The sequence below is a fragment of the Macrosteles quadrilineatus genome, unplaced genomic scaffold (assembly GCF_028750875.1).
Source record: "Macrosteles quadrilineatus isolate MER2022 unplaced genomic scaffold, UCM_ALF_1.0 Scaffold_2__2_contigs__length_208266976, whole genome shotgun sequence".
Classification (NCBI taxonomy): Eukaryota; Metazoa; Arthropoda; class Insecta; order Hemiptera; family Cicadellidae; genus Macrosteles; species Macrosteles quadrilineatus.
The window spans coordinates 119,044,986-119,071,246 of record NW_026542595.1 but is presented as its reverse complement, the minus strand read 5'-3'; the positions used below and the strand labels follow the sequence as shown (position 1 = coordinate 119,071,246).

The following is a 26,261-nucleotide window of genomic DNA, read 5'->3' as shown; positions in this document are numbered from 1 at the left end:
AGTACACCGCTTTTGCTCACTGTTTTGCTCACTGTATTTCACGTGACCTCTCGAGTGAGAGGTGTATGAGTGCTGGTGTCGCAAGAAGCTTCAAACATAACTTTGGGAAACCTCTGCTTTCTGACCGCATCAACTCACATTTAACATGTCAAAAATCATATAAGGGTGTTTTTGTTTATGGACTAGCTACTAAAAACAAGTTTTACGAGAAGCCATCAATATTTGACTACCAGCTTGCTTTTCAACAGTTGATACAGGATTTTAGAAAAAAAGGATTAAAAACATTATATTGTTCGCCAATGGGATGTGTCAGGGACTTGATTCCACCCTCCATTTTTATTGACAACATAAAAAAATTTCAAAGGTCTACCGGTGCTAGCGTAAATGTCATAGTCTATGAGGAAATGTCAACTAGAAAACTAAGAAATGGCCTTTCATATGTTGAATTTGTCAAGATGCTACAACAATCCTTCGGTGTCCCAAGACAGTCTCATATTTCCAACATTCAAGAAACCTTCTCAAATGGTACTGAAGCTGTTTGTGTTGATGATTCTGGCAACAGGGGAGACCATTCCTCAAGAGATCTTTCCCAACATGATACCATGTCTTCTGAATCTCTTGTAAATTCTACTGATCTAACCAACATCTACACTGCAAACTTTACATCACCAACTACTGAGCTGCACACTACTGTCTCCGGTCCTACACTGCTAGAGTCTGCACTCAGTGATAAAGTGAGAGTGTCTCCGGGTGTTCTCACTTACAGTGAGACACTAAAGCAGAGTAATGGTGTGTGTGCGGGGGTTGCTGTGATCAGCCCAAGTGTAAATATTAATGAAATCTGTAAATCTAAATGTCATATTAATGTAGAAAATACCACTGTAAATAGTACTATGTTAGGTGAACAAATCGATGAAGTTTTTTTAGAAATAACAAAATAAATAACATATTACCGGTAGCTGCAATTATGGATGATTTTGATTTTACTGTAAATAATAATGCTAAAACAAATAACAATGAAAATCAAGAATACTTAAAAATTTTACAGGTTAATATCCAGTCTATTAGGAACAAAATGTTAGAATTAGAACACTTTTGTGCCATAGAGCAAGTGCATGTAATTTGTATGTCTGAACATTGGTTAGAGGAGCGGGAAGTTGAATTCTTTGTTCCTAAAGATTTTATTGCTGCAGATATCATGTGTAGGAAAAGTATAAAAAATGGTGGGGTAGGAATATTTTTAAGAGAAGGGTTAACCTTCACCAAAATAGATGTTAGCTTATTCTGCATTGAGCTTCATTGTGAATTTAGCTGTATTAAAATAATTGATTATGATCTTATAGTTTTAAGTGTTTATAGATCCCCTAGTGGTGATATTGGTTTGTTTCTGGAAAATTTTGAGCTTGCTGTGAAAAAGCTGTTAAAGTCATTTAAATTTGTAGCCATTGCAGGTGATTTTAACATAGAAATGATAAAAATGGAAAAGAAGACATCTATTGAATTTGCCAATCTGTTACGAAGTCTAAATTTAGTTTGTACAAATAAAAAACCTACAAGAGGAAAATCATGCATAGATAATATAATTGTAAACTTTTCATCAGATTTATATAACATAAATACAGTAGGAGGTTGTTTTGCAGACCATGAACCTTTAATATTAGATTTTTTACAGAAAACTATAAAACAATGTAACAACTCAAAAGAAGGAACAAAACAAATAATACGAAGGCAAAATGAAAGTAATATTAAACACTTTGTTGATCAATTGGTACAAGAGAAATGGGAAATGATAATGGACTATAAAATGGGTAAAATTAATGAGCAATTACTATTTGATGAATTTGTTAAGAGATTAGTATCTTTGTGGCATTTTAGTTCCCCATTAGTTAAGTGCAAACAAAACAATAGACATAAGAAAGGAAAACTTAATTGGTATAATGAAAAGTTAAGGAAACTTAGGGAAAAAATGCTTCTTTGTTTTTCTGTTTATAAGAGCTTACTCAAACATAAATCAAATAATTTGGAAAATGCCTATAGAACCTATATTGATTGTAAAAAGGCCTACAATCGTGAAATAAAATTAGCCAAAAAGCAAGCTTTTGAAAGATATATTGATAAGGCCCCCAACAGGTGCAAGGCTGCTTGGGAAGTTATAGGCCTATCGCATGAATATTCTCCTACATCAACTAAGTTGGAGGTTTTGGATGCTGACAATCTCAATAACTATTTTATTGAATGTGTTAATGAGCTGGAAAATGAAATCCCTCTCACCAACACACCTGCGCATGAGTTGCTGGGGACTCCCCCTATAGGACAATTACATTTCCAATGGAGGGAGGTATCATGGCAAGAGGTTAACAATGTTGTAGCTAATTTCTCAAATTCAAAAGCTATGGATCATTACTGGTTTTCAAATTATAGCATCAAACAAATAATTCATTTTATAAGTGAGCCTCTGGCTTTTTGTATTAGTAAATGTTTGAAAATTGGTTATTTCTCTGACCTTCTCAAAATTTCTAAAATTATTCCAGTATATAAAAAAGGTGATAAAAATCTTCCTAGTAATTATCGCCCTATTTCAATAGTGCCAATCTTTTCCAAAATTTTTGAATGTCTCATGCATAAACAAATGAATGAATATTTTGAAAATAACAATTTGTTGACAAATTCGCAGTTTGGATTTCGAGAGGGTAAATCAACAACTGCAGCTGTCTTAGAAGTAATTAATAAATCTTTAAATGCATTTGAAAATAAAGAAACTGTTTCATTAACTTTATTTGATCTTACAAAAGCTTTTGACTCTGTACCTTTTGATATTTTATTCAAAAAACTTGAATTTTATGGTATTACAGGTGAAACTTTAAAAATTTTAAAATCCTATTTAACTAATAGAAAGCAGTATGTATCTGTTGGAGGCAGTCAGTCTAACTTAAGATTGGTTGAAGTAGGTGTTCCACAGGGCTCGGTTTTGGGACCCTTCTTGTTTTTAATCTCGATAAATGACCTGCCGAGGAATGTTGATGTAGACACTGTTGTATATGCTGATGACACAACTTTGATTGCAACAAATAGAGATATCCATGAGCTTGATTTAATTACTAATGAATCAATAACATCAGCACTAAATTGGTTTTCTTCAAATAAATTGACATGTAATCAAGAAAAAACACAGAAAATTCTTTTGAGTCTATCCCCACTTGACAATGAATTAAAATCTGTAAAATTATTAGGCTTCCAAATTGATTCAAAATTAAATTGGCAAGAGCACATAGAAATCACTTGTAAAAAAATTTCCAGAGTAAATTATCTAATTTGGAAACTCAGAGATTTTGTTAGTAATGAATACCTTCGGATTACTTATTTTGGTTTTTTTCAATCTCATATTTCTTACGGGATTATACTATGGGGACACTCCCCCCACACCCATGAAATTCTTTTATTACAAAAAAAGTCATACGAACAATTTGTGGGGCTGGCCCTGTGGATAGCTGTCGACTTCTTTTTATAGACCTTAAAATTATGACCGTTGTAAATTTGTATATTTTTCACATACTCCTCTACACTAAAGCCAATCTTCATCAATTCACTAGTAGAGAGAGTATACACTCTTACAATACAAGAGGCAAATCCAATCTAGATATCCCTGCACATAGATTGGCCAAAACAGATAACTGCCATAAAATAAATTGCATACGGTTTTTTAATAAATTAGGTCTGACAGCAAAACAGGTTCCTTTTAATAGGTTTAAGTCTAAAATGTTTGAGTGGCTCATCCAAAATCCATTTTACTGTATAACAGAGTACTTAGTTTCTGATGTTAATATTAATTTTTAATTTAGAACCCACTGTATTTTATAGCTTTAGTTTTTATTTATTGTTGACTATGTCTATTCCTTGTAAAAGGTCAATGACAATAAAGATCTTGATTCTTGATTCTTTACACCTTCTTTACTTTTCTTTTGAAAGCCAGGACCCCCAGCTGTTTTAGGTCCAAGGGGAGATCATTATATATCTTTGGGCCAAAGTAAGAAAACCCTTTTCTACCCACTTCTAGTCTTACTTTTGGAATTTGGAGCAAGGCGTTCTGCCGGGTCACACGTTGAGTCACCTCCCCACGTGCCACAAGGCTCTCCACCAAGTACTTAGGCTCTTGCTGAACCAAGACCCGGTGGATGAGGCTACAAGTCTGCGCCCTGCACACGGCACCCATTGACAGCAACCCCGCAGCATTCCGGAATGGGGATACGCGTTCACGCTTACGGATACCGTAAACGAAACAAATTGCGGAGTTCTGCACTTTTTGCAATCGGGACATCTCTTCCCTTGAGATGCTGTTGCCGTATGCAGGTAAACAGTAATGGAGCACTGACAACACTAGTGACTGTACCAGCTGCAGCTTGGCTGTCTCTGGCAGGATGTTTTTGTACCGGTACAGACCACGCAGCCTTCCCAAAGCCATCTGGGAAACATAAGTGATGTGGTCCGAGAAAGTGAGGCCACTGTCAAGTACCACACCCAAGGTCTTGACGGTATCCGTCACCATTAGAGGTTTTCCTGCGATTTGAACGTGCATGTCTCCATTTGCAACTGTGTGAAGAGTAGTGGGTGTAGCAATATGAAGAATCATGCATTTTTCAGAGTTAAATTTCAAACCATGTTTGCGTGACCACTCACTTATTCTCACCAGATCAGAGTTCACTCCTGCAAAAGCTTGATCAGCAGCCTGAATCTCATAGGAGAAATGCAATTGGCAGTCATCGGTATATGAATGCACATTGCAGTGACTCACACATCTGGACAGATCTGCAGTGTACAGGGTAAACAAAATGGGCCCCAGACAGCTCCCATTTTGTTTACCCTGTACACTGCAGATCTGTCCAGATGTGTAGAGAGAGCTTATAAATTACAAGATGGCTGCTGTCATGGCTGATGGCTGTTGTCAACTATGCAGGGTTGCCACATCTCATTAGTCTATTTACAACTATGTACACAACTTTATATATACACACACATATAATATTTTATATACAAACTAGGCCTATTATGTATTTAGCTGGGACAGGTTTATCTTAGGTTAAGGTTGGGGGGAGTTCTGGAGTTGGTTATATACTGGGATGCCAGTTCCCACCTTCTTAACATGGAAGGGTTGCATTCATCCTTTGGAAGTGATTTTATTACTTTAGTTGTGAAGCAACTATCAAAGTCCATGTTGTGGCACGACTTTTGCTAGAAAATCTCAAATACATGTAGAAGACGTATAATATTTACAGTAGCAAAGTTGCATTGAGAACTTTATCCTGTCCTTGAAGATTTGGGGGATTCAACAAAAACAACAAATCTTTAAAGAAACACAATTAGTAGGCTACAGATATTGGAGGGTAGAAGAACACAATGGAAATGTCTGCACACTATGTTTTGAGAACTGCAAGAATGTTTTTATGGGATCATATTCAAGAATCCTAAATGTTGTAAAACTTTTTTATTGTAACGGATAAGTTAATGTCCACAATAATCTATCAAAAGATCATAGTAGATTCTAAAATATTATTTCATCGTAACCATAACTTAATATTTATCTTCCAGAGGATGAATTAGTGTTCACATTGCATAACAATGTACACCAGTTTAAGAAAGAATGAAACAAACTAACCTTGGTTTGAACCATTTGGTTGTGGCGTTGTTGTCGCAAACACAAAACTGTTTTGGGAACACTCAGTCTGCTGCGGTCAGGGCTGCAGATTTTACGCAGCAACTCATCAACAACTATGAAAGTTCCAGTTCTTCCCACGCCAGCGCTGTTAGTGAAAAGAGAAAATGAAGGGATAAAGACATAATCTGTGATTTTATGACAAAACATGAAAGATCTGTCAACACTTTAAACTCAAAGGCAAAAGATTTGATTTTAAAAATGGTCTTGAAACATCTGATCCCAATCAGTTACAAAACTAGACAAGTAATATTTCTTATCCTAGATTCGTGTTTCATTCATATTAATTTGGTATAAAGTACACCTAAAGGTGGGTCAGCACATGCAGCATTCGCCAAGCACCAAAAATTTGACTAGTGGTGACAAGATACACGGTTAACACAGTGGAAATAAATAGTCAGGGGCATTCCTCAAATTTTTGGTAATAGGTGAAATAATACTATTTATTTGTCAATTATTACTGCCTCGTCATGGACGTTACATCTGGTCACCGTTAACCTTATCAGCCTTATTTCACTCGCTCGGTCTAACTGTTCAGATTACGTTACAAAAATAGTCGTATCACCAAAGTACTATGTTGTGATGGGTGCTGTTAATAGGAGGGCCGGATTAGCGTTATTTCACTCATCCTTTCTAACACACGTAACAAAAATAATCACATTCTCCATAAAGTCACATTTACAACACACAACGAACAAGATAGTTCTGTTGTTCCAAGACGGATACCTATTATAGACTGTCAAGCACCACCACAAGAGATCCACCCAGAGTCTGAATCAAGTTCAAACAATCCAACAGAACTAGACGGTACTCTAAGGGAAGAAAATCTAGACAGACCTCAAGCCACAGAACAAAAAGAAAACAAATTAACTCGTCCTTCCAGACAGTGCAAGGTTCCGTCCTATCTTAAGGACTTTGCTCTCCAGTGATTAAGTGGGGTAGAATATTACTAAGGTACTATTACCTTGTGATGCTCGATGTTTTTGTAAGACGCTATCAGCTAGATAGTTATTTTATTCGTTTAACAGTTACAGTTCAGATTAAGTTCCTAAAATAATAGGGTATTCTCTGTAATCTATTACCAGGGTATTGGGTGATACTTCAGTAACAGTATTGTTTTAGTCTGTCAAATAATGCCCACCTGGTAGTGTCCTACTTGTGTTATTACTTGCTGAGCAGAGGTGCCAACAGATTTTTCACTTTCCAAGTCAAAGAAATCGTTGAAGCTGGACTTTCATATAATCTGCTTTTGTTAGGCTATTTTAGCTGTAGGAAATTTGTTGATGAAGAAAATTAAACCTAGTAAAAGGAGATAGTGAATAAAATCAGCAAGTCTAAACAAATATTCATTTATAAATAATATTTCTAAATCTAATAGAAATTCCTTTACCAAACTTTAGGCAGAAAACTGAATTTTTGGATCGAGCAATGGTTCGCCTTCTTCCGAGTATACAAGTAACTTTCTTGGACAGAAATCGCTGACAAGGAACAAAAACCGACAAGCTTTGACCTTAGCTGAATGATGAAAACCCATCCACTGTAGTAATAATTCAGCAAAAACCACAAGGGGAGCCGCATTTAGGTGCAACCGCATCTATTAATAGTAATGGTGAATTTGAATATGTAGCACCGTTAATAAAAATTACCATTTTGGGTGTATTGATAATAATCAATAATCATGCTCTGATAAAGATCTGTAGAATCTTGCAAGGAAAGATATAAATTATTTCTCAATAACGGACATTAGCTTTAGACATACAGTACCTGCAATGTACAACGAGACGATCTTCTTTCTGTTTGCACGTTGTCCTGACTGCATCTATAAAGTCTACCAACATCTTGGGATCTGGGGGCGCACAATGATCAAACCATTGTTGGAACTGAAAGTGTTGGACCTTCCACTTTACACCAACCTGCGAATTAAAAGATTATTTTGAAGGACAGACGACAACTTATTGAAAGTCTCGACATAATAAATTAGTAGACCAACCATAATCAGCAAAGCATCCAGTTAAAAATCCGACCATTATGGCTTCCAATATTAACCAGCAATCTTTAAAAATAAGTGGAAAATATGATTGAATATGAGATACAAGAATTAAAACAAAAACACTCCATGTCATTTGTATTTGTCTTGATTTATCAACTAACAGCAAGGTACGTGAGAGACAAAGGAAAAATATGTAAATGTTTCATTCAAAATTTAAATTGTCCCTTCTCTTCAAACTTTTAACATCACTTTGCCATGTTATTTGTTACAGACTTGCTTAAGCCACAATCTTGTGCAGTGTCCATTGTGTTCTCCTAAAATCATTTGTTACTATTTGTTTTTTCTTTCAGAATAATATTTTCTAGTTTTGACTTTTATACATTTCTCTGCGTGGTTTTACATTGTGATCTCCCCAGGCCCGTTTTTGATCCTGTCAGCGCCCTAGGCACAACTAACAGTAGCGCCCCTTTGCAATATATATAACAGGGTGTCCACCAACCGGGAAATCCGGGAATCATGCGGGAGTTTTTTGAACCGGGAATTATGTCTGAATTTTGTATTTCTACCTAGAGTTTTCAATTTATCGTGATCGCACATGACAACATCAGTGATGTTTCCGTGACCGCGGGAGACGATAATATGTCTACACACGGCCGCGAGGGATGATCAGAATATTACCACGATCACGGAAGACAATGATAATGTCCACACGACCGCGGGAAACAGCAAGAATTTTGCCGCGATTGCAGAAGACGATGATGATCTCCACACAACTGCGGGACATGATTAACATTTTGCCGCAATCGCGGGAGATGATTTCCATGTATTAACGACCACGGGAGACTGTTACGATGTCTACAGGACTGCGGGAGAGACAATAATGATTTTTACACGGCTGTGAGGGATGATCAGAATTATGCCACGATCGCGCAAGACAATGATAATGTCCACATGACCGTGGGAAAAATTTTGCCTCATTCGTGGGAGACAATGATTACCATTTTTCCGCAATCGCGGGAGATGATTACAATGTCTTCACGACTACGGGAGACGATTACGATGTCTTCACGACTACGGGAGACGATTACGATGTCTTCACGACTACGGGAGACGATTACGATGTCTACAGGACCGCGGGAAATACGATAATGATTTATACACGGCCGTGAGGGATGATCAGATATTGCCGCGATCACGGAAAACGATGATAATGGCCAAACAGTCGCGGGAAAAGGTCGGAACTTTGCCTAATTTTCGGAAGAGGATGATGATCCCCACAAGACCGAGGGAGATAATTACCATTTTGCCACAATCGCGGGAGGCGATTACTTTGTCCACAAGACCGCAGGGGACGATATAATGATGTCTTCACGGCCGCGAAGGGTGGTCAGAATTTGACCGTGATCGCGCAAGACGAGGATAATGTCCACACGACCGCGGGAAGAAGATCAGAATTTTCCCTCATTCTTGGTAGACGATGATAATTTCCTCACGACCGCTGGATATGCTTATGTATTGCCTCGATCATGGAAGACGATAATTATGTCTAAACGACCCGACCACGGAAAATAGTTAGAATCTTGCCGCAATCGCGGGAGACTATTATGATGTCTACACGGCCGCGAGGGATTATCAGAAGTTTACCGTGATCGCATGCAAACACCAATTTTTTTATTTACCAAATTGTTGGCGCCCCCCAAAAAAGCCAATTGCCTCGCGCCCTAGGCACGTGCCTACCGTGCCTATTCGGTAAATCGGCCCTGGATCTCCCAGCTTTGTCTAAGCTTTGTCTATGCTAATCTTTTTATATCTTGTGTACACTCTCTCCTGAGGACAGTATCAGGATTCAGATAGAAAAATGTCATGAAATCTTTGTTTGTTACTAATCGAGATGGAAGATATCAGCAATCATCTCTTTGATAATTTAAACTTACCATCGCCGAAATTGACCATCGCTGTATTCAATAATAAAGGTAGAGGAAACAGTTGTGGTTTAAAGGACGACAAACTATTATTGTACCTTGACAGTCCAGTGTATGTAGAATAATTAAAACCCTACTGTATTTGATTATATTACGATGTCCACGGTGCATATGATTTACCTTTTCTACTGTCAGATATTTCAGAGTGAAGTAGGTGAAAATCTCTTCTCGAGTACAGGAAATTTTGAACTCGCCAAAAGTCAATTGTCCAGATTCAATTGGAAAATATGGGTAGCATTTTACCTGAAACAACAAAACTTTTACAGATACTAACAACTTTAGTAGTGCAACAAACTGGAGTTCCAACTTGATTTTATTGGACTTCAGTGTCATAGTTGCATTTAATTACTGAATTTGGCATCTAAACCTACATTCATGTAATCCAGAATGTTGCAAAAGGGCAACTAGTTTTTATTACTCTCTAAGACATCTTCAGGTAATGGATGCCTTGTCACATCATTTGAATGTGGCGACATGAACATAAATTAAAAATATAAGTGCACACGGACATTAAATACACGAACATTTAAAAGACAAAAACAATAATTAACACTGATTGTAGATGGGACCCGACATGATCCGGCAAAAGTTTTGTTTAGAAGCTGGGTCTAGACATGACATTATTTTATACAATCCTTTTTTTAGTACGGAAATCAATCTCTTTACTAATTATCAACTTGGTCACTCAAGATGATTTCAGGAACTTTAAAGTTTCCTTTTTGTAATTCAACTCACATTATTAGTAAACTTTCTTAACACGTTCAGTGCGGCAGGCATTTTAACATTCGCTCGCCAATGGCGACGAGACCCGGGCACGGCACCGTAACAGTGAACGCAATTGGCATTCAAATATTTCAATCTGACGATTAACAAAAGAGCAGCGGTGATTGTACTATGTTACCCCGAGATTGGACGTAGTTCCCTAAAACACCCAAAGGTAGCAGTACTGCCTGGATCAGTAGTCAGTGGCTTTGTAATATGGCTTGAAGAGAGAAAATCCCCGAAACCGGGACAAAAGCATTGTCAGACGGGATTTTACGGGAAATTTTAGTACCAACCTACACCAAAATAAAGCTCACATTCTAAGCTGCAGGCTAGCAATGATTTTAACGTTCCCCGGCAATGGCTGAGCTCATACTGAACTAAAGTAGTGGGGGTTGCGCAACTGCATCAATTGATGTAGGCCGGTAGGAGCGCTCGTGGCGCGACTACATCAATTGATGCAGTAGTCAGCACTGAACGTGTCAAAGAGCTATACGAGTTGATTGGATGGATTTAGAATTGTAAACATTAAATACTGTGACTACTATATATACAGCCAAGAAATGTGCTGATTATTTAGTCAACTGAATAGTCAATTATTTACTTATAATATTGACTAAGTCGATAGTGCAAATCCATACTTAATCTCATAGACCTTTACAAAAGCCCATAACCCCAAGATAATAGTGAGGTCTGTTACACTTACCTGATCATTGGTACATAGCTTGCACAGCATTGCAATCGTTTTCACCTTATATTGCACAATCATCTGCCAGAAGTTTGCACAGGTTTCTCTCTTGGGGGCTTGACAAGCTATGTAGGACCTTGAACTTTTGTCTTGAAACTAAAACAAAGTAATTTTAGTTTCCTAACTTCAAAAATTAGCTTAGAAACAAAATACTTTTAAAATATTACTTTCGACTAAGCCGGTTAAAGTAATATAGCGATGGCTTGAGATTGCACCTCTTGTTATGGGTATGGTTAGCACTAGTCATAATTGTACGACTAATTGTAGCGTACATTTTTAACTTGGATATTGCGACAATAAAAAGACAGCTCAATTACACTTCTGTGACGACTTGACGGTCACTAAAGAGACAAACATGTCTGTACTTGAAAGTGTTCACATTTATATCAGCGTCAGGCGGAAACGTGTCTTACTTTGCAAAATGCCGTTGTAGATGCAATATTGTATACGGTTAAGCTTTATGTGAATAAATGCAAATTTAATAAACGATCTTTTGAAGGGTTTTATCATGGTTTGTTGAAGTTTTACCATGGTGAGACAGAAACTGGCTCTAAGTGATAAAAAGCTTTGTAATCAATATTTTTATAAGACAACATTACTTAAACCCTAAACGTTTATAAAAAAATAATTTAACTTATGTTATAGAATATTCAAACCTTAATGTGTGATGCATTGATGTAACTGTTAGTGTCATCTCCGTCCAGTTTAACCAGATTTGAGTCATCTGCAAAAAACACAGACATCTGTAGTTACAGTTTTAATGGTTTGATTTAGTTTCACCACTGACTTTAGACACTCACAGAGAACGTTTAATCCTCTTCCATATCAATGTTAAATATGGAACATGGTTTGATGTTTTTCATGTATGGTTGCATTAAAGTATGCTGATGTCAGTAAACACTTAAGTGAAATTTATAATCATCATATTATAAAATGATACAGTCAATTTTTTTGGTAATCGTTTAAGGTCTTTTACCTAATAAAATATAGGCATATTTGACTAATATATACAGGAATAGGCAGTGAAACGGCACGATTCCGTAACCAGCTGACAAGGAATATGGGGCTATTAGAGTACGGGGGAAATTAAATTACCTTAGGCGTCTAGACAATTGGAAATTTCAGTAGCCATGGAGTGTTGGATGATTGCACAGTATGCGTTTGCTGTAAAGGCATATTACAAAAATGTGGATAGTGTAGTTTCCGTTGTGAGTTCAGTATATCACCAAGGGCTCCAGTGCCACCACAGAAAGTTATCCTCCTTTGGATGAATAACTATGAAGCCACTGCTAGCACGACAAAGCGCTATAAAACGTTTGCAGACGTTTTGCAAACGCTAAAAAAGTTCAAGGGTGGATTTAAGTTGAAAATTCATTTCCACTAATTTATTAAAAAAAAAACAACTATTTTTTTTTCTAAATGAATTATTTGTGATTTTTCAAAATGGTGCCGTTTAAGTGCCTTGCCCTGTATATATTTTTGCCACATCAAAATTAAGATTTGAGTTTGTAGATTCAATAAAAAGTATTGGTTTGAACGAATTTCCTCAGGGCTAATCCATAGGCCCATTTCCTGCCTGAAGGGGGGGGGGATTTCCTTACATGCTTCCAAAGTTTAAATGAATTAATTCAATAACACAGCTGAGATGAAATTAACAGACGTTTGTTTTGTTTAAGCGAAAAACTTTTCATGGCACTTAATATACACTGTGGAAAATGTATTGGTATTGGTATGTAAAAAGGTTGGTAGCTGTACATACTACTGTAACATGTGACCGTGGAATATCTGATTCACAGTAGTGTATTTACCTCAAATTTGTCTATATTTTATACTCACAAGGAATGATGTTTTTATATCTATCTTTTCCTTTGTTTCGAGGAATCGTCGCAACATTAGTTGTGCCTAAAATGGTGGAAGTATCATCCATCAATTGACTGTATTCATCTTCCAGAAAAATTGAGAATCTCAAATGTTTGTTAACATGATCAACAAAGTCCTTAAATGGCATCTCTTGCATTGGCTTTTTTAGTCCATTGCTGTTGAACTCTGGGCTAGCAATAACTTTCTTCTCCTTGGTCCTGAAAGTTGATTAATTTAACGATTAGAGAATAAGATGTTTGTTTTGTAGATTTTACAATTAATTTTATTGATAAGAATTTAAGTTAACATAGGTTAGTTAAAAAAAAAAAAAAATATTAATCTGCTCCTAGGTGAAAAAATGTTAATACTTTACTTTGAATGAGAATGAGAATGAGATGAGAATGAGATTTTAGAGAATGAGAAAATCGATGATACTATATATTTTAAGCAAGTTCATTGTTATAACATTCCACCATTACTTAATATTATAATATTAATATTACTTAAGACTTTGCAATTGTAAATTAGGTCTAGTAAAACATTTTACTTGCAATTAATGTAAATACTTAATTATAAATTATTTTAACCAAGATTGTCTTCAAATCAAATATTCTTTATTCAAGCTGTACATACATATGAACAGTCACAGAAACAAAAACACAAACAAGTACATTACATCTTTAAGATTGATCATAAGGCTAGCAGACTGTGTAATTGACTTCAGCTCAACCAATTCAATGTTTTTAGATACTCTGTATATTAATTTTAAAACTGCCTCAATTCTTCTTGTTACTACATCTGATTTAATTCACTGATTGAATCAAATCTATTCAAACAACGAGGAAAGTATCCATACTTTTTTAACCTGCTACAGTATGCAATACAATAGTTCATTTAAAATTCATCTCTAACTTATTCGTTGTACCGATGGTTACTACTCAAAACTTTGTCTACTTTTTCACTCACCATTTTACGTGGCCTTTGACCACTAGGAGGACAAACGCAGTTGTTGTTACCGCAGCAATAATTATGAGAGCGATGACGACCAAACTGGCCTCTACGACTGGATCCACTGTTGATAACATTTTGAACAGTTAAAAATAAGTATAAGCAGTAGTTTTTCTGTTGAAAAGTGCTATGTATTTTGCAAAGGTAAACAAACATACGTGTTCGATATTCATATCTTTAGAGTATATATTTAGAAATCAATCATTATGTTAATTAAGACACTGGCTAATTAATCATGTTAATGTGTATATAAATCACCATCCTATTTTGTGTAATATTACTAAGTCTCAGTAACAATTTATTGTAAATAGAATCCCGCTTCTCAATATTCAAATGAGATTGCTAAGTCCCCTCGAAATTCCTACCATATTAAGGTCTATTTTCCTGTACTACACTACCCATGATTCACCTGATGCTGTATTTGCTTCAATCGCATTTCCTATTGGCCATCTAATTGCTAGACCCCTCTAAACCACAATTGCATTTTTCAAGGTGAAGCCGTCTGTCTGTCTGCGGTCAGCGTCCATCACTCACGGTGTTTAATACTCCATTTTCTTCTCTCGGGACATTAATTGCCCATTTTACCTCACTTTACCGTATTTATAGGCTATAGATTCATTATATCTGGCCTCTCTCTCCTCTATAGTACATTATTCAGTATTTACATTTAATTTCCCCTTTTTTATATGTGATTAAAAACCTAAAATTTTTTAATTAGTGCTTTCAGACTATTCACACCTCAAGACAGTGTGTGCGTTTTCGTGATTCCTCTAGACTTTCCGTTCGTCCTCACCATGACTTCCACGTGTTTAGTAAGCTCTTTATGTCTATAAAATTAAAATTGGGTGCGTTGTGTTTAGGGGTGTGCGAGTATTCGAACATCGAGCTTTTTCGAGCCGAATAGGACGCTATTCGGCTCGGCTCGTGATTTTCAAAAAGTTCGAAATGTTCGAGCCGAATACTTATTGAACTACTGTAGCAAATAAAAATTAAATTAATAAATAAGGAACTAACTTTCATTTAAATTTACTCTCCTCCGTTTCATAATTGTGTCTTGATAAGCACGAACCTCAGCTCAGTCAAGACGCAATGATTATCGATCCTAATTTTGAGGAAACTACCACCTATTGCGTTGTCTTTCTAACACAACTATTCGTATCGTAATATGCAACGCAGTGCGAGTGCGTGATTGGCTAAGTCGCTATGACGACACACGGTTGCCGTGGCAACCTACAGTGCGCACTGAGCACTGCGCCTTGTGTGGGAGGGGAGATTATACCAACAAACTATTTCAGGAATTCTATTTTGGGACGGATGAAAGATAAGGAAGAAACAAAAAGTGGTCACGTGTGCAAATGTAATGGGCGAGACAATAAGGCTGTAATCGTCGTGTCGTTGTTCCTTGTTTGTTTACTTTTTCAGATTCCTTATCAAACTCCTTATCATCAAACTTCCTTATCTGCTATCTCTCTTTTTCTCTCTCTCTCTAACAATGTACTGATTAAACAGATTGTGTTTGACGACTTTTCTACTTATAAGTTTCCCTGCGGTTATTTTAGTTCAATCAATCCCATAACCTTTCTAATGTTTATCAAAATAATTAATTAATATGTTTTGTATTTTATTTCCTTTAAACCAACCCCTATTTACCATCTGTATTTTATAGAATAAAATGTTTGTTTAGGCCTATAAAGTTTGACTGGCCACACAATTTTGTACCTATTTTATTTTTTATAAAGTAACAGTTACTTTGAGGATTATATATATATATATATCAATAAGTGGCGCGTGCTGTAATGAATGCTTTTTATTATCAAAATAAGTAATGAGTTATTAATTTTTGATAGTACATGGGTCATTGAATACCATAATGTGATGTAGTTTCCTATTTGTATCTTGCAAATAAATAATAATTGATAGTTAATTCTGGAAATGAAAAATAGTGATCGCATTCATAAACCTGTTGTCAAAACAGCAACGAGGGTGTAAGGGTTTATTGTTTCAGACGCAAGGGTGTTTCAAGGACAAAGTGTTGGGCCACCCGGATTGGGGGGGAGGGGGGCGGTGAGACTGTGTGAAGGGGAGGAAACTGGTTTTGGCTATTTATTGATTAGTTCGCCGACCCTTCTAGATAACAAAATTGAGTGACAGTGTTAAATCATCGTGTTCTGCATTTCATTTCTTGTTTACTTTGTGTGTTATTCTATTAATTCTAGTGCTTTGGTTATTAATTCTAGTGCTTTGGTCTATTTCCTCTATATGTCAATTATATATTTTTTAATATATAAGTAAAACTTGTCTCTCCACCTTTTTGGATCCAAACCAACCATGTTCTTTTTTGATTAATAGGATTCATAAAACAAAAATATTTTGTGCATGGAAAACAACAAGAATAATCACGTGTTTTTAAATTTATTTTGTATTTATTTATACAAAATAGAATTAAATATTCATAGTAGCCTAGTTACAATATACATATGTAATCGACTTGCTAGTTGTTTTGTCGTCATTCAAGGTCGCGTTGCTGTTCTGTTTTGAAAGACAATCTGATTGTCTTTGTCTCAGTCTGCACTGCATATCTCTTCAGGCCTTTAATCGATATCCTTTTATTTCTTGCATCTTCATTTAGTTCAGTTCAGTTCTTATCGTGATTATCTACTATTTTATGTCTTGACAATTCTCAATGTTTTTAAACATATTAAAATAACATTGTGTTTGTTTAAAAATTGACTGAACATTATTATTATTATGCACTTTTTTAAGAAAAAAAGTTTAATAATTAAGATAAGGTTACGCTAGGAAAAGCTCGGCTCGAAAAAGCTCGAGCTCGAACATTTTTTAAAAAGCTCGGCTCGGCTCGGCTCGAGGTTCAAAATCACTATTCGCACACCCCTAGTTGTGTTCTACAAATTTGTAATTTCTACAAAACAGAAAATCTCGGTCCAAAGGACTCCGCCATCGCTCTGCCATAGACGACGCCGCTGCCATCCTCTCCACACATTTCGATAATTGGACTCAAGGTACAACTTTAAAGTTTTGTGTGAGATTTAATTAGACTTTAAAATATCTCATTTGCCCCTCATAATAAATGTTGTTCCACCTTGGTGCACCTCGGAACCTCAAGTGCCCTATAAATCGCAGATCGGCCATTTTCTCTAATTTTGTTATTTTCTCTTGAACTAGTAAGTTCTATATAAAAGCTACTTACAGTCTTCGCAATCCTGTAAATTGAGCACTACGGCCGTTTCGGAGATAACTCCATCGTCGGGTGCGTAGTCATCATACACTAATCTGAACTATTTACATATTTACATTTTTTACGTGGTTTCTTCATTTTCATTGCGTCAAAGTTTAATAAATAGTACATACAACACAAAACTTTGACTTAGTGCTCAATTTACAGGATTGCGAAGACTGTAAGACGCAATCTGCCACACTGATTAATCTAGTAAGTTCTGGTCCTACGAACTATTAAACTTTTCAAATCAACAATTTAACCCCCGAACATTTGATCCTTCGAGCCGGATTCCTTGTCTTCCAATTCAATTCCTTTGACCATAGTTCTGGTATGATGTTTGTAGAAAGTCCCTTTTTTTGGAATGTACAGAGGGTGCCTTTTATCCTCTTCAGCGTCTAGTTTTTTTTTCCCCAACAGAGTTTTCTTTGACAGCCAATGAACTAACGTTGCATCCGAATCTTACGGCTCGCTTCTTTAGCACGTCAGCGCTCGGACCCTCAAATTTGATTATTTTATTTTTGTAAATTTTCGTTGAGATAACATTTTTTATTTCCTGGGTCGTTGCCATGCCGAACCTTGCTGCACGAGCTTCTTTCTTTGCCTCTACAGATAGCGGGACACCAAACTTCTGAGCTCTCATTTCTAGCCGCTTTTGTACATGTCCTTCCTCCGGTTCGTCTTCTAGGCCAATGCCATCACAAGAACATGACGCCATGATCTTTTTCTTGAAAGAACTCCATTTTCACGTTTGGCTACACCCAGAGGCATACAGCTTTTAAGATTAATGAATGACAATCAGTTCACCCATATTTGATGTTTTGCATTAAAATCACCCCCCGCAATAACCCAGATTATGAAACTTTAGAAGAAGATAATGGGAGAAGCTCCAGGAGCTCCCTTTCAAGAGAATTTCAACCAGTGATGTTCTTAGTGATGGCATCAGCCTAGAAGACGAACCGGAGAATGGATCTGTACAAGAGGCTCCGGTGAATAAAACTAGTGAAGACCCAGAATATTATGAACTTTAGAAGAAGACAATGGGGGAAGCTCTAGGAACTCCCTTTCAAGAAAGAGATCATGGCGAAAGAGAACATGATCTTAGTGATGGCATCGGCCTAGAAGAAGAACCGGAGGATGGACATGTACAAAAGCACCGTAGTTGTAACACCGCAGTTAATGATATGACCGTGGCTTTGGCAAAAAAATTGCAACAAGCTCAAAACTATTGTATTAGATTTTTATATGATCTTTGACGAGATGATCACGTCACACCATATTATATTCATTCTTCTCTTTTAAAACTGTCTGATGTTAGAGACATACGAATCATTAATTTAACTCATTGGGCCATCAATCTCAAAATTCCAAATTATCTTGCGAACAATTTTAGATTTTTGAACGATAGAGGTGCAAGAAATACTCGTTCTGGCTCATCAACTCTGCAAATTCCTCGCCACAAAACAACTGCCTTTAATAAATCATTTACAGTAACAGCATGCCGCCTTTGGAATTCCCTACCCAACTCCATCAGGTACTTAGAATCCCGTTCCAGACTGACGGCGGCGCTGAAAGCATACTACCTTGATCGGATGACCGTGGCTTGGCAGGATAGCGTGTGTTAGGCCTAGGTGTGGCAGAGAGTGAATGTGTGTGAGTGAATGTGATGTTTAGGGATTAGGATTCTATTATTTTGGTTTTTAGTTTTATTTGGTTTTGAATTTAAAATCATTGTTTCTTAAGAAAATCATTGTTTAGTTTATATTTAGATTTACGAGGTTAACTGTAAGAAAGGACCATGTGGTCTTAATTGTTCGCCTCAATAAATAAGTATTTTCGTTCATTCATTCATTCACTCAAAAGCGGCTAGAAATGAGAGCTCAGAAGTTTGGTGTCCCGCTATCTGTAGAGGCAAAGAAAGAAGCTCGAGCAGCAAGGTTCGGCATGGCAACGACCCAGGAAAAAACTAATGTTATCTCCAAAAAAATTAGCACAAATAAAATAATCAAACTTGAGGGTCCGAGCACTGACGTGCTAAAGAAGCAAGCCGAAAGATTCGGATGCTGTAATAAATAATCTATGTCTAATCTATGCCTGCCTTATTTCATACAGTTTAACTAACATATGTTTATTGATTATTATGATTTTTGTAAACAGTCAAATAAATACACATCTTTGGTGAAGTCCTAATAGTCTTTTATCTTGTCTGTCTATAATATTTTAACATTGGTGCCGAAACCCGACTTATAAATCATGTCAAAAAATATGTCAATCCGAAAGTCAGGGAGAGAGAAACACCCTCCAAATAGATATTCCCCAGAAAATGCAAATGACAAGAATGATGAACCCAAAGAAGGAGATAGTCAATCTCTAAAACCACCTTCTAAGTCAAAAACCAAATCTTCAACTTCCAGCAAGCGCCGGTTAGTTCAACTGCAACTAGAAGAAATAGAAGAAATAAACAGGCTTGAGAAAATACACGAAGAAAGGGAGTTGCAACGGCTGAAAGAATTTGAAGAAAAGGAGATGGAGCGACAGAGACAAGAGATGGAGCGTCAAATGCAGGAACAACAAAGGCAAAGAGAGGAGAGGGAAATGGAACGACAACGTCAAGCTGAAGCAAGAGAACTAGAACGACAGAAGCGTCTGCTGAGAGTAAGGACCGAACTTGAGTCTGCTTCGGTCTTGGGAAGTAGTCAGTCCGCCTCAGTCTTGGGAAGTCGTCATTTGGAATTGGAAGATAATGAAGACCCTGACAAGGTAAGCTTCAATATTGCTACTGTTGAGGAGGACTCTAATGTCAAAGTCAATAGGTGGCTGAATGAGGGACCGTCAGTTCCTTTAACATCGTCAGCCATCGTGTCTACGGCTATTGATAAACTAGCAGACTCCTTTTCAAAAGCTATCAATTCATCTAACCCCAACCAACCTGTCTCATGCCGACAGCGTCTTCCATCCTTCAGCGGGAAACCGGACGAATGGCCCATGTTCTATTCCTGTTACAATAAGACTAAACACCTTTTTAATGACGATGAAAACCTTGACAGAATAAGAAATTGTCTGGAGGGAGATGCCTTTAAAATGGTAAAACCTCTATTTATATCAGGTAAAAATTTGAGTACAGTAATGAAAACTTTACAAATGCGTTTTGGACGTCCAGAGTTTATAGTCGAGTCAATGTTGAAGAAGGCGCGCATGCTCCAACCAGTCAAGGAGGATGACGCTGTCAGCCTTATTGAGTTTTCAACAACTCTTTTAAACCTGACCTCTACCGCAGAGTCGTTGGATTTGGAAATGTACTTAATAAATCCTCTCTTGTTGAATGAACTTTTAAGTAAGCTCCCCTATACTCTGAAGTACAGGTGGGCTGAACATGTAAATAGCATGCATTTAGAAAAACCTACTGACCTGAAAGTATTCTGTAACTGGCTTGAAAACCAGTGTTCCATTATGAGTATTTATTTTCGTCCACCCGAGGAGACAACGCGGAAGAGAAATGACCCTAAACCAGTTTTTACTAATTCGCCCAATGAAAACGTTTGCATGTTTTGTTCGGAGAGTCATGAAACCGATAAATGTAAGCTTTTCAGAAAAGCAGAAGTCTCGCAGCGGTGGAAGATGATAATTGAGAAAAAACTGTGTTTCTTTTGCTTCCGTCGTCACCACATCAAATTTTGTAAGTTAAAGAAACCTTGTGGAATCAATGGGTGCAAACTATACCACCATCGCCTTCTGCATACTGACAGTGCCTCTAAAAATGCCCAAGAAATCAGCCGGGATCGAGTACAGAACACTTTCAGGCAGGAAGGTAAATCGAAAGAAGAAATTATAAGCAATCACTCGGTAAATAACCGTGTTTTACTAAGAACGTGTCCAGTAACGTTATATGGTCCAAGCTGTCAGATCGACACATATGCACTTTTAGATGACGGTTCAACCATATCTCTGCTAGATTCGACTACTGCCGATAAATTAGGCATCAGTGGTAGCATTGAACCCCTTACCACTTGTTGGTCAAATGCAACTAAACATTTTGACCCAACGTCCAGACGTGTTGAACTTAAAATAAAAGGGCTCTATGAAGATGAAGTTTTCACATTAAATAATGTAAGAACTCAATCACCTCTAGATTTACCCCAACAGTCGATTGACTCAGTAAAGCTTCGTGAGAGATGGCCTCATTTAAAGTCAATCGATCAACCTTTACCAACATCTCATGCCAAACCTACCATTTTGATAGGTCAAGATAACTGTGACTTGTTATTGACCAGAAAAGTTATCGAAGGTCCACCAAATGCTCCCGTACTGTCATGGAGCTACCTAGGGTGGTCAATGCATGGCAAGTGTCCAGAATTTGCTGGACGTGTTGACGATTTCACCTTATTGTCCTTTGATCACGACAGATTACATGATTTGGTGAAAAGTTCCTTTGAAATTGACAACTACGGTGCATCTCCAGTAGAAAACAAATCAATAAAATCGGTAGAAGACGAACGTGCAATGTCAATCTTGGAAAAAACAACGAGGAAAATCGGAGAACGTTATGAATCTGGCTTGTTGTGGAAATCAGATGATTTTAAATATCCCTCGAGTTACGATAAAGCTCTGAAAAGACTAAAACACATTGAAGGGAAGATGGCAAAGGATCCTTCCTTTAAAGACGAATACACAAGGAAGATTGCCGACTACAAGGAAAAAGGGTATATTCGAAAACTAAGTGAAGATGAGGCAAGTATTTTAAATTATCATACTTATTATCTACCTCATTTCGGAGTTGTAAACCCCAATAAGCCCAACAAATTAAGATTGGTCTTTGACGCAGCTGCAAAGTCGAACGGTGTATCATTTAATGACGCTCTTCTTAGTGGACCTGACCTTTTGAATCCATTACCAGCTGTTCTCGTAAAATTTCGTCTGGGAAAATTTGCTGTCGCTGGTGATATTAAGGAAATGTTCCATCAGGTACGCATAAGGAAAGAAGATGTAGATTCACAGAGATTTTTGTGGAGGCAAAACACGAATGATCCTCCAGATACGTATGTAATGGAGGTGATGACATTTGGGTCGACCTGTTCTCCAAGCACTGCTTTATATGTAGTGAACGAAAATGCCAAAAGTTTCTCATCCATCTACCCTGAAGCTTCTAAATCAATTCTCACTAAGGAATACATGGATGATTTATTAGACTCTGTCAATTCTGAGGAGGAAGCAAAGACTCGAGTGAAAGAAATAATGGAAATTCACAAATCAGGTGGATTTCAAATTTGCAATTGGCTATCAAATTCCAAAGATGTTTTGTCTGGAATTCCTGAAGAACTTAAATCACATTCAACTAAGCAATTGAAGCATGATAGCAATCTTCCCACTGAACGAGTTCTCGGAATGTGGTGGGATTCAGAAAGCGACAATTTTGTATTTCATCGCAATGTAGAAAAGTTTCAAAAAATGGAATCAAGTTATCCAACTAAACGTGAGGTTTTGAAGGCTGCGATGTCTATCTTTGATCCTTTGGGACTAGTCACCCCTACTACAATCAAAGGTCGAATATTAGTGCAAGAGATTTGGAGAACAAAAACAACATGGGATGAAGTACTAACAACAGGACTTACTAAGAAATGGCAAGAATGGTTGGAAGAAGTTAAACAACTACAATATTTTACCATTCCGAGATGCTATTTCAAAACCCTTATGATAAATGAGGTTGAGCTTCATGTCTTTGTCGATGCAAGTGAAGAAGCGTACTCCGCTGTTGGATATCTAAGACATAAGAATACTAACGAGAATACTGGATACAACACTATGTTGGTTATGTCGAGAGCAAAGGTGGCTCCTCTAAAACCAACTACCATACCAAGACTGGAACTACAAGCTGCTGTCCTTGGATGTAGGCTTGTTAAAACAATTATACACGACCTAGACATCAACTTCGTCCGAAAAATATTTTGGTCAGATTCTGTTACGGTGTTACATTGGATAAAATCTGATCCGAGAAGCTTTAAACAATTTGTTTCTAACCGACTTGTGGAAATACTTGAAGTTTCACAAGCTGATGAATGGAAGTGGGTACCATCAAAAAATAACCCTGCTGATGTCGCTACGAGAAGCAACCAGAAATTCACTACAAGTAATCATGAATTTTGGACTTATGGCCCCGAGTTTCTAAAATACGACTCAAGTCATTGGCCACAGCAACCAACAACCTTGCAAACAAAAAACAGCGAAGAGGTGAAACAAAAGTTCGTTGGGTTACTCAACGAAGACAAAGACTATGTTATCAATATTGAGAGATTTTCTTCCTGGAATAAGGTAACACGAGTAACTGCATGGGTTCTGAGATACATTGGTATATTGCAATCCAGGATCAAACGAAATGACAAAGCCAGACTGAAGAAGAACTCTAACCCCAGATTGATACTGGAACTTCAACCAGATGAAATTCTTAAGGCTGAACACATCTTAGTGTTGAATTCCCAAGACAAAACTTTTAAAGAAGAAAAGACCTTATTAAGAAATAGCAAGTCACTACCGAAGTCAAGTAAAATATTCACATTGGATCCTTTCGTTGACGAGAAAGACCTCATCAGGATGTCTACAAGAATACGAAATTCTCCTGAAATCAGTACTGAACGAAGATATCCAATTATTTTAGATGGAAAATGTCAAGTAGCAAGACTTATTGTGAAGAACTTCCATGAAAAATGCTTCCACCAAGGAATAGAAACCGTAATGAACATGACAAGAGAACGGTTTTGGATACTTAATCTTCGCACAACAGTGAAGAAAGTGCAAAGAAGCTGTATGCGTTGTAGGATTGACAACGCCAAACCAAGTCCACCTCAAATGGCACCCCTGCCAATGTCACGAGTAGTCAAGGCACAGTATCCTTTCTTTTACACTGGTGTTGACTATTTTGGCCCAATTGAAGTAACTGTTGGCCGAAGACATGAAAAGCGATACGGTGTAATATTTACATGCCTTTCTACACGAGCAATTCATCTCGAAGTGGCTCATTCGTTAAGTACGGAGAGTTGCGTTATGGCAATTCAAAGGTTTATAAGTCGGAAACCTTGCCCTTCTGAGATGTTTTCTGACAATGGTACGAATTTTGTAGGAACAGACAATGAACTTCGAAATGCTGTTAAGTCTTTAAACAACGCCCAGATTCAACGGACAGTCGTAAAGAGTGGGATTAAATGGAATTTCATTCCTCCCCGTGCGCCACACATGGGGGGATGTTGGGAGAGACTGATAAGGTCAGTAAAAACAGCATTGAAAAGTGTCATGCGATCCCAGTACCCGAAAGATGAAGAACTGCAGACGTTTTTGACTCGCGTGGAGTTTATTATTAACTCACGTCCACTCACACACTTATCAATTGACCCGTTGGACCCTGAGCCGATCACACCAAACCACTTTCTACGCGAAGCCTACAAAATAAATATTGATGAAGATAAACTATGTAAGAAACAACTAGCCCGCGTAAGAACACTTTTGGATAGTTTTTGGAAGCGATGGGTCCAAGAATACCTGCCCTGTTTGTCAAGACGTTGTAAGTGGCACAAACGAATGGAACCGCCTCAAGTAGGGGACTTGGCTATAATAGTAGAAGAAGACAATCAAAGGAATTCATGGCCTCTTGGAAGAATATCAGCCATTTACCCCGGTAAAGATGGCGTTATACGGGTTGTGGACATCAAAACAACCAAAGGTACATTCCGGCGCCCTCTTACCAAGGTCGCAGTTCTTGGGGGGGAGAGAATGTAATAAATAATCTATGTCTAATCTATGCCTGCCTTATTTCATACAGTTTAACTAACATATGTTTATTGATTATTATGATTTTTGTAAACAGTCAAATAAATACACATCTTTGGTGAAGTCCTAATAGTCTTTTATCTTGTCTGTCTATAATATTTTAACAGATGCAACAGTAGTACTTTGGCTGTTAAGGAAAACTCTGTTGGGGGAAAAAACTAGACGCTGATGAGGATAAAAGGCACCCTCTGTACATTCCAAAAAAAGGGACTTTCTACAAACATCGTACCAGAACTATGGTCAAAGGAATTGAATTGGAAGACAAGGAATCCGGCTCGAAGAACCAAATGTTCGGGGGTTAAATTGTTGAAATGAAAAGTTTAATAGTTCGTAGGACCAGAACTTACTAGTTCAAGAGAAAATAACAAAATTAGAGAAAATGGCCGATCTGCAATTTATAGGGCACTTGAGGTTCCGAGGTGGAATAACATTTCTTGTGAGGGGCAAATGAGATATTTTAAAGTATAATTAAATCTCACACAAAACTTTAAAGTTGTACCTTGAGTCCAATTATCGAAATGTGTGGAGAGGATGGCAGCAGCATCGTCTATGGCGGAGCGATGGCGGATGGCGGATACCTTTGGACCGAGATCTTCTGTTTTGTAGAAATTACGAATATGGAGAACGCAACGCACATAAGTTCATAGACATAAAGAGTTCACTAAACACGCGGAAGTCACGGTGAGGATGGACGGAAAGTATAGAGGACACACTGTCTTGAGGTTTGAAGAGTCTGAAAGCACTAATTCAATACATACAATAAGAAGAGCTTAAGATTCAATCGGTGAACTAATGCGATATTATTGAGATTGAACACACCTGTCTTGAAGATGATGGTTTTAGAGTCTCGGTAGCCAGTGAGAGTGAAAGCTCGGATTCTGACGTAGTACACACTCGCTGAATGTAGAGGTCCGTTGCAGAAAGTGTTCAAGTCGGTTTTGGAACATTCTTCTGTTCCGAGCGTGAATTGTTTGACAGTAAACGGTGTTTTGTCTGAGTCTGCAAAACGTTGAAAGTTAATTAATTAATAGACAGTGACTAAAACTTGTTGACTAACACTTTTTTGAAATTCAGGATGTGTAAATTCATAAAGGCACTTAAGAGGTATTAGAAATATACGTATAATTCCACCAACAAAATTGTCCCTCTATGCG

General features: G+C 37.3%; 1 protein-coding gene across 7 annotated transcripts in view; it reads right to left on the bottom strand.

Moving 5' to 3' along the window:
- LOC128985841 (tyrosine-protein phosphatase 10D) overlaps window positions 1-26,261 on the bottom strand; it is a 60,482-nt gene that overhangs the window by 1,805 nt on the left and 32,416 nt on the right. For all 7 annotated transcript variants that reach the window (XM_054405767.1, XM_054405770.1, XM_054405766.1 and 4 more), the window contains 8 exons: window positions 25,927-26,106; window positions 14,016-14,121; window positions 13,026-13,267; window positions 11,846-11,913; window positions 11,148-11,285; window positions 9,800-9,922; window positions 7,472-7,620; window positions 5,651-5,795 (listed from right to left, as the gene is read on the bottom strand). In XM_054405767.1, the coding sequence (XP_054261742.1) occupies window positions 5,651-5,795; window positions 7,472-7,620; window positions 9,800-9,922; window positions 11,148-11,285; window positions 11,846-11,913; window positions 13,026-13,267; window positions 14,016-14,121; window positions 25,927-26,106 (1,151 nt within the window). The remainder of the gene's footprint in view (window positions 1-5,650; window positions 5,796-7,471; window positions 7,621-9,799; window positions 9,923-11,147; window positions 11,286-11,845; window positions 11,914-13,025; window positions 13,268-14,015; window positions 14,122-25,926; window positions 26,107-26,261) is intronic.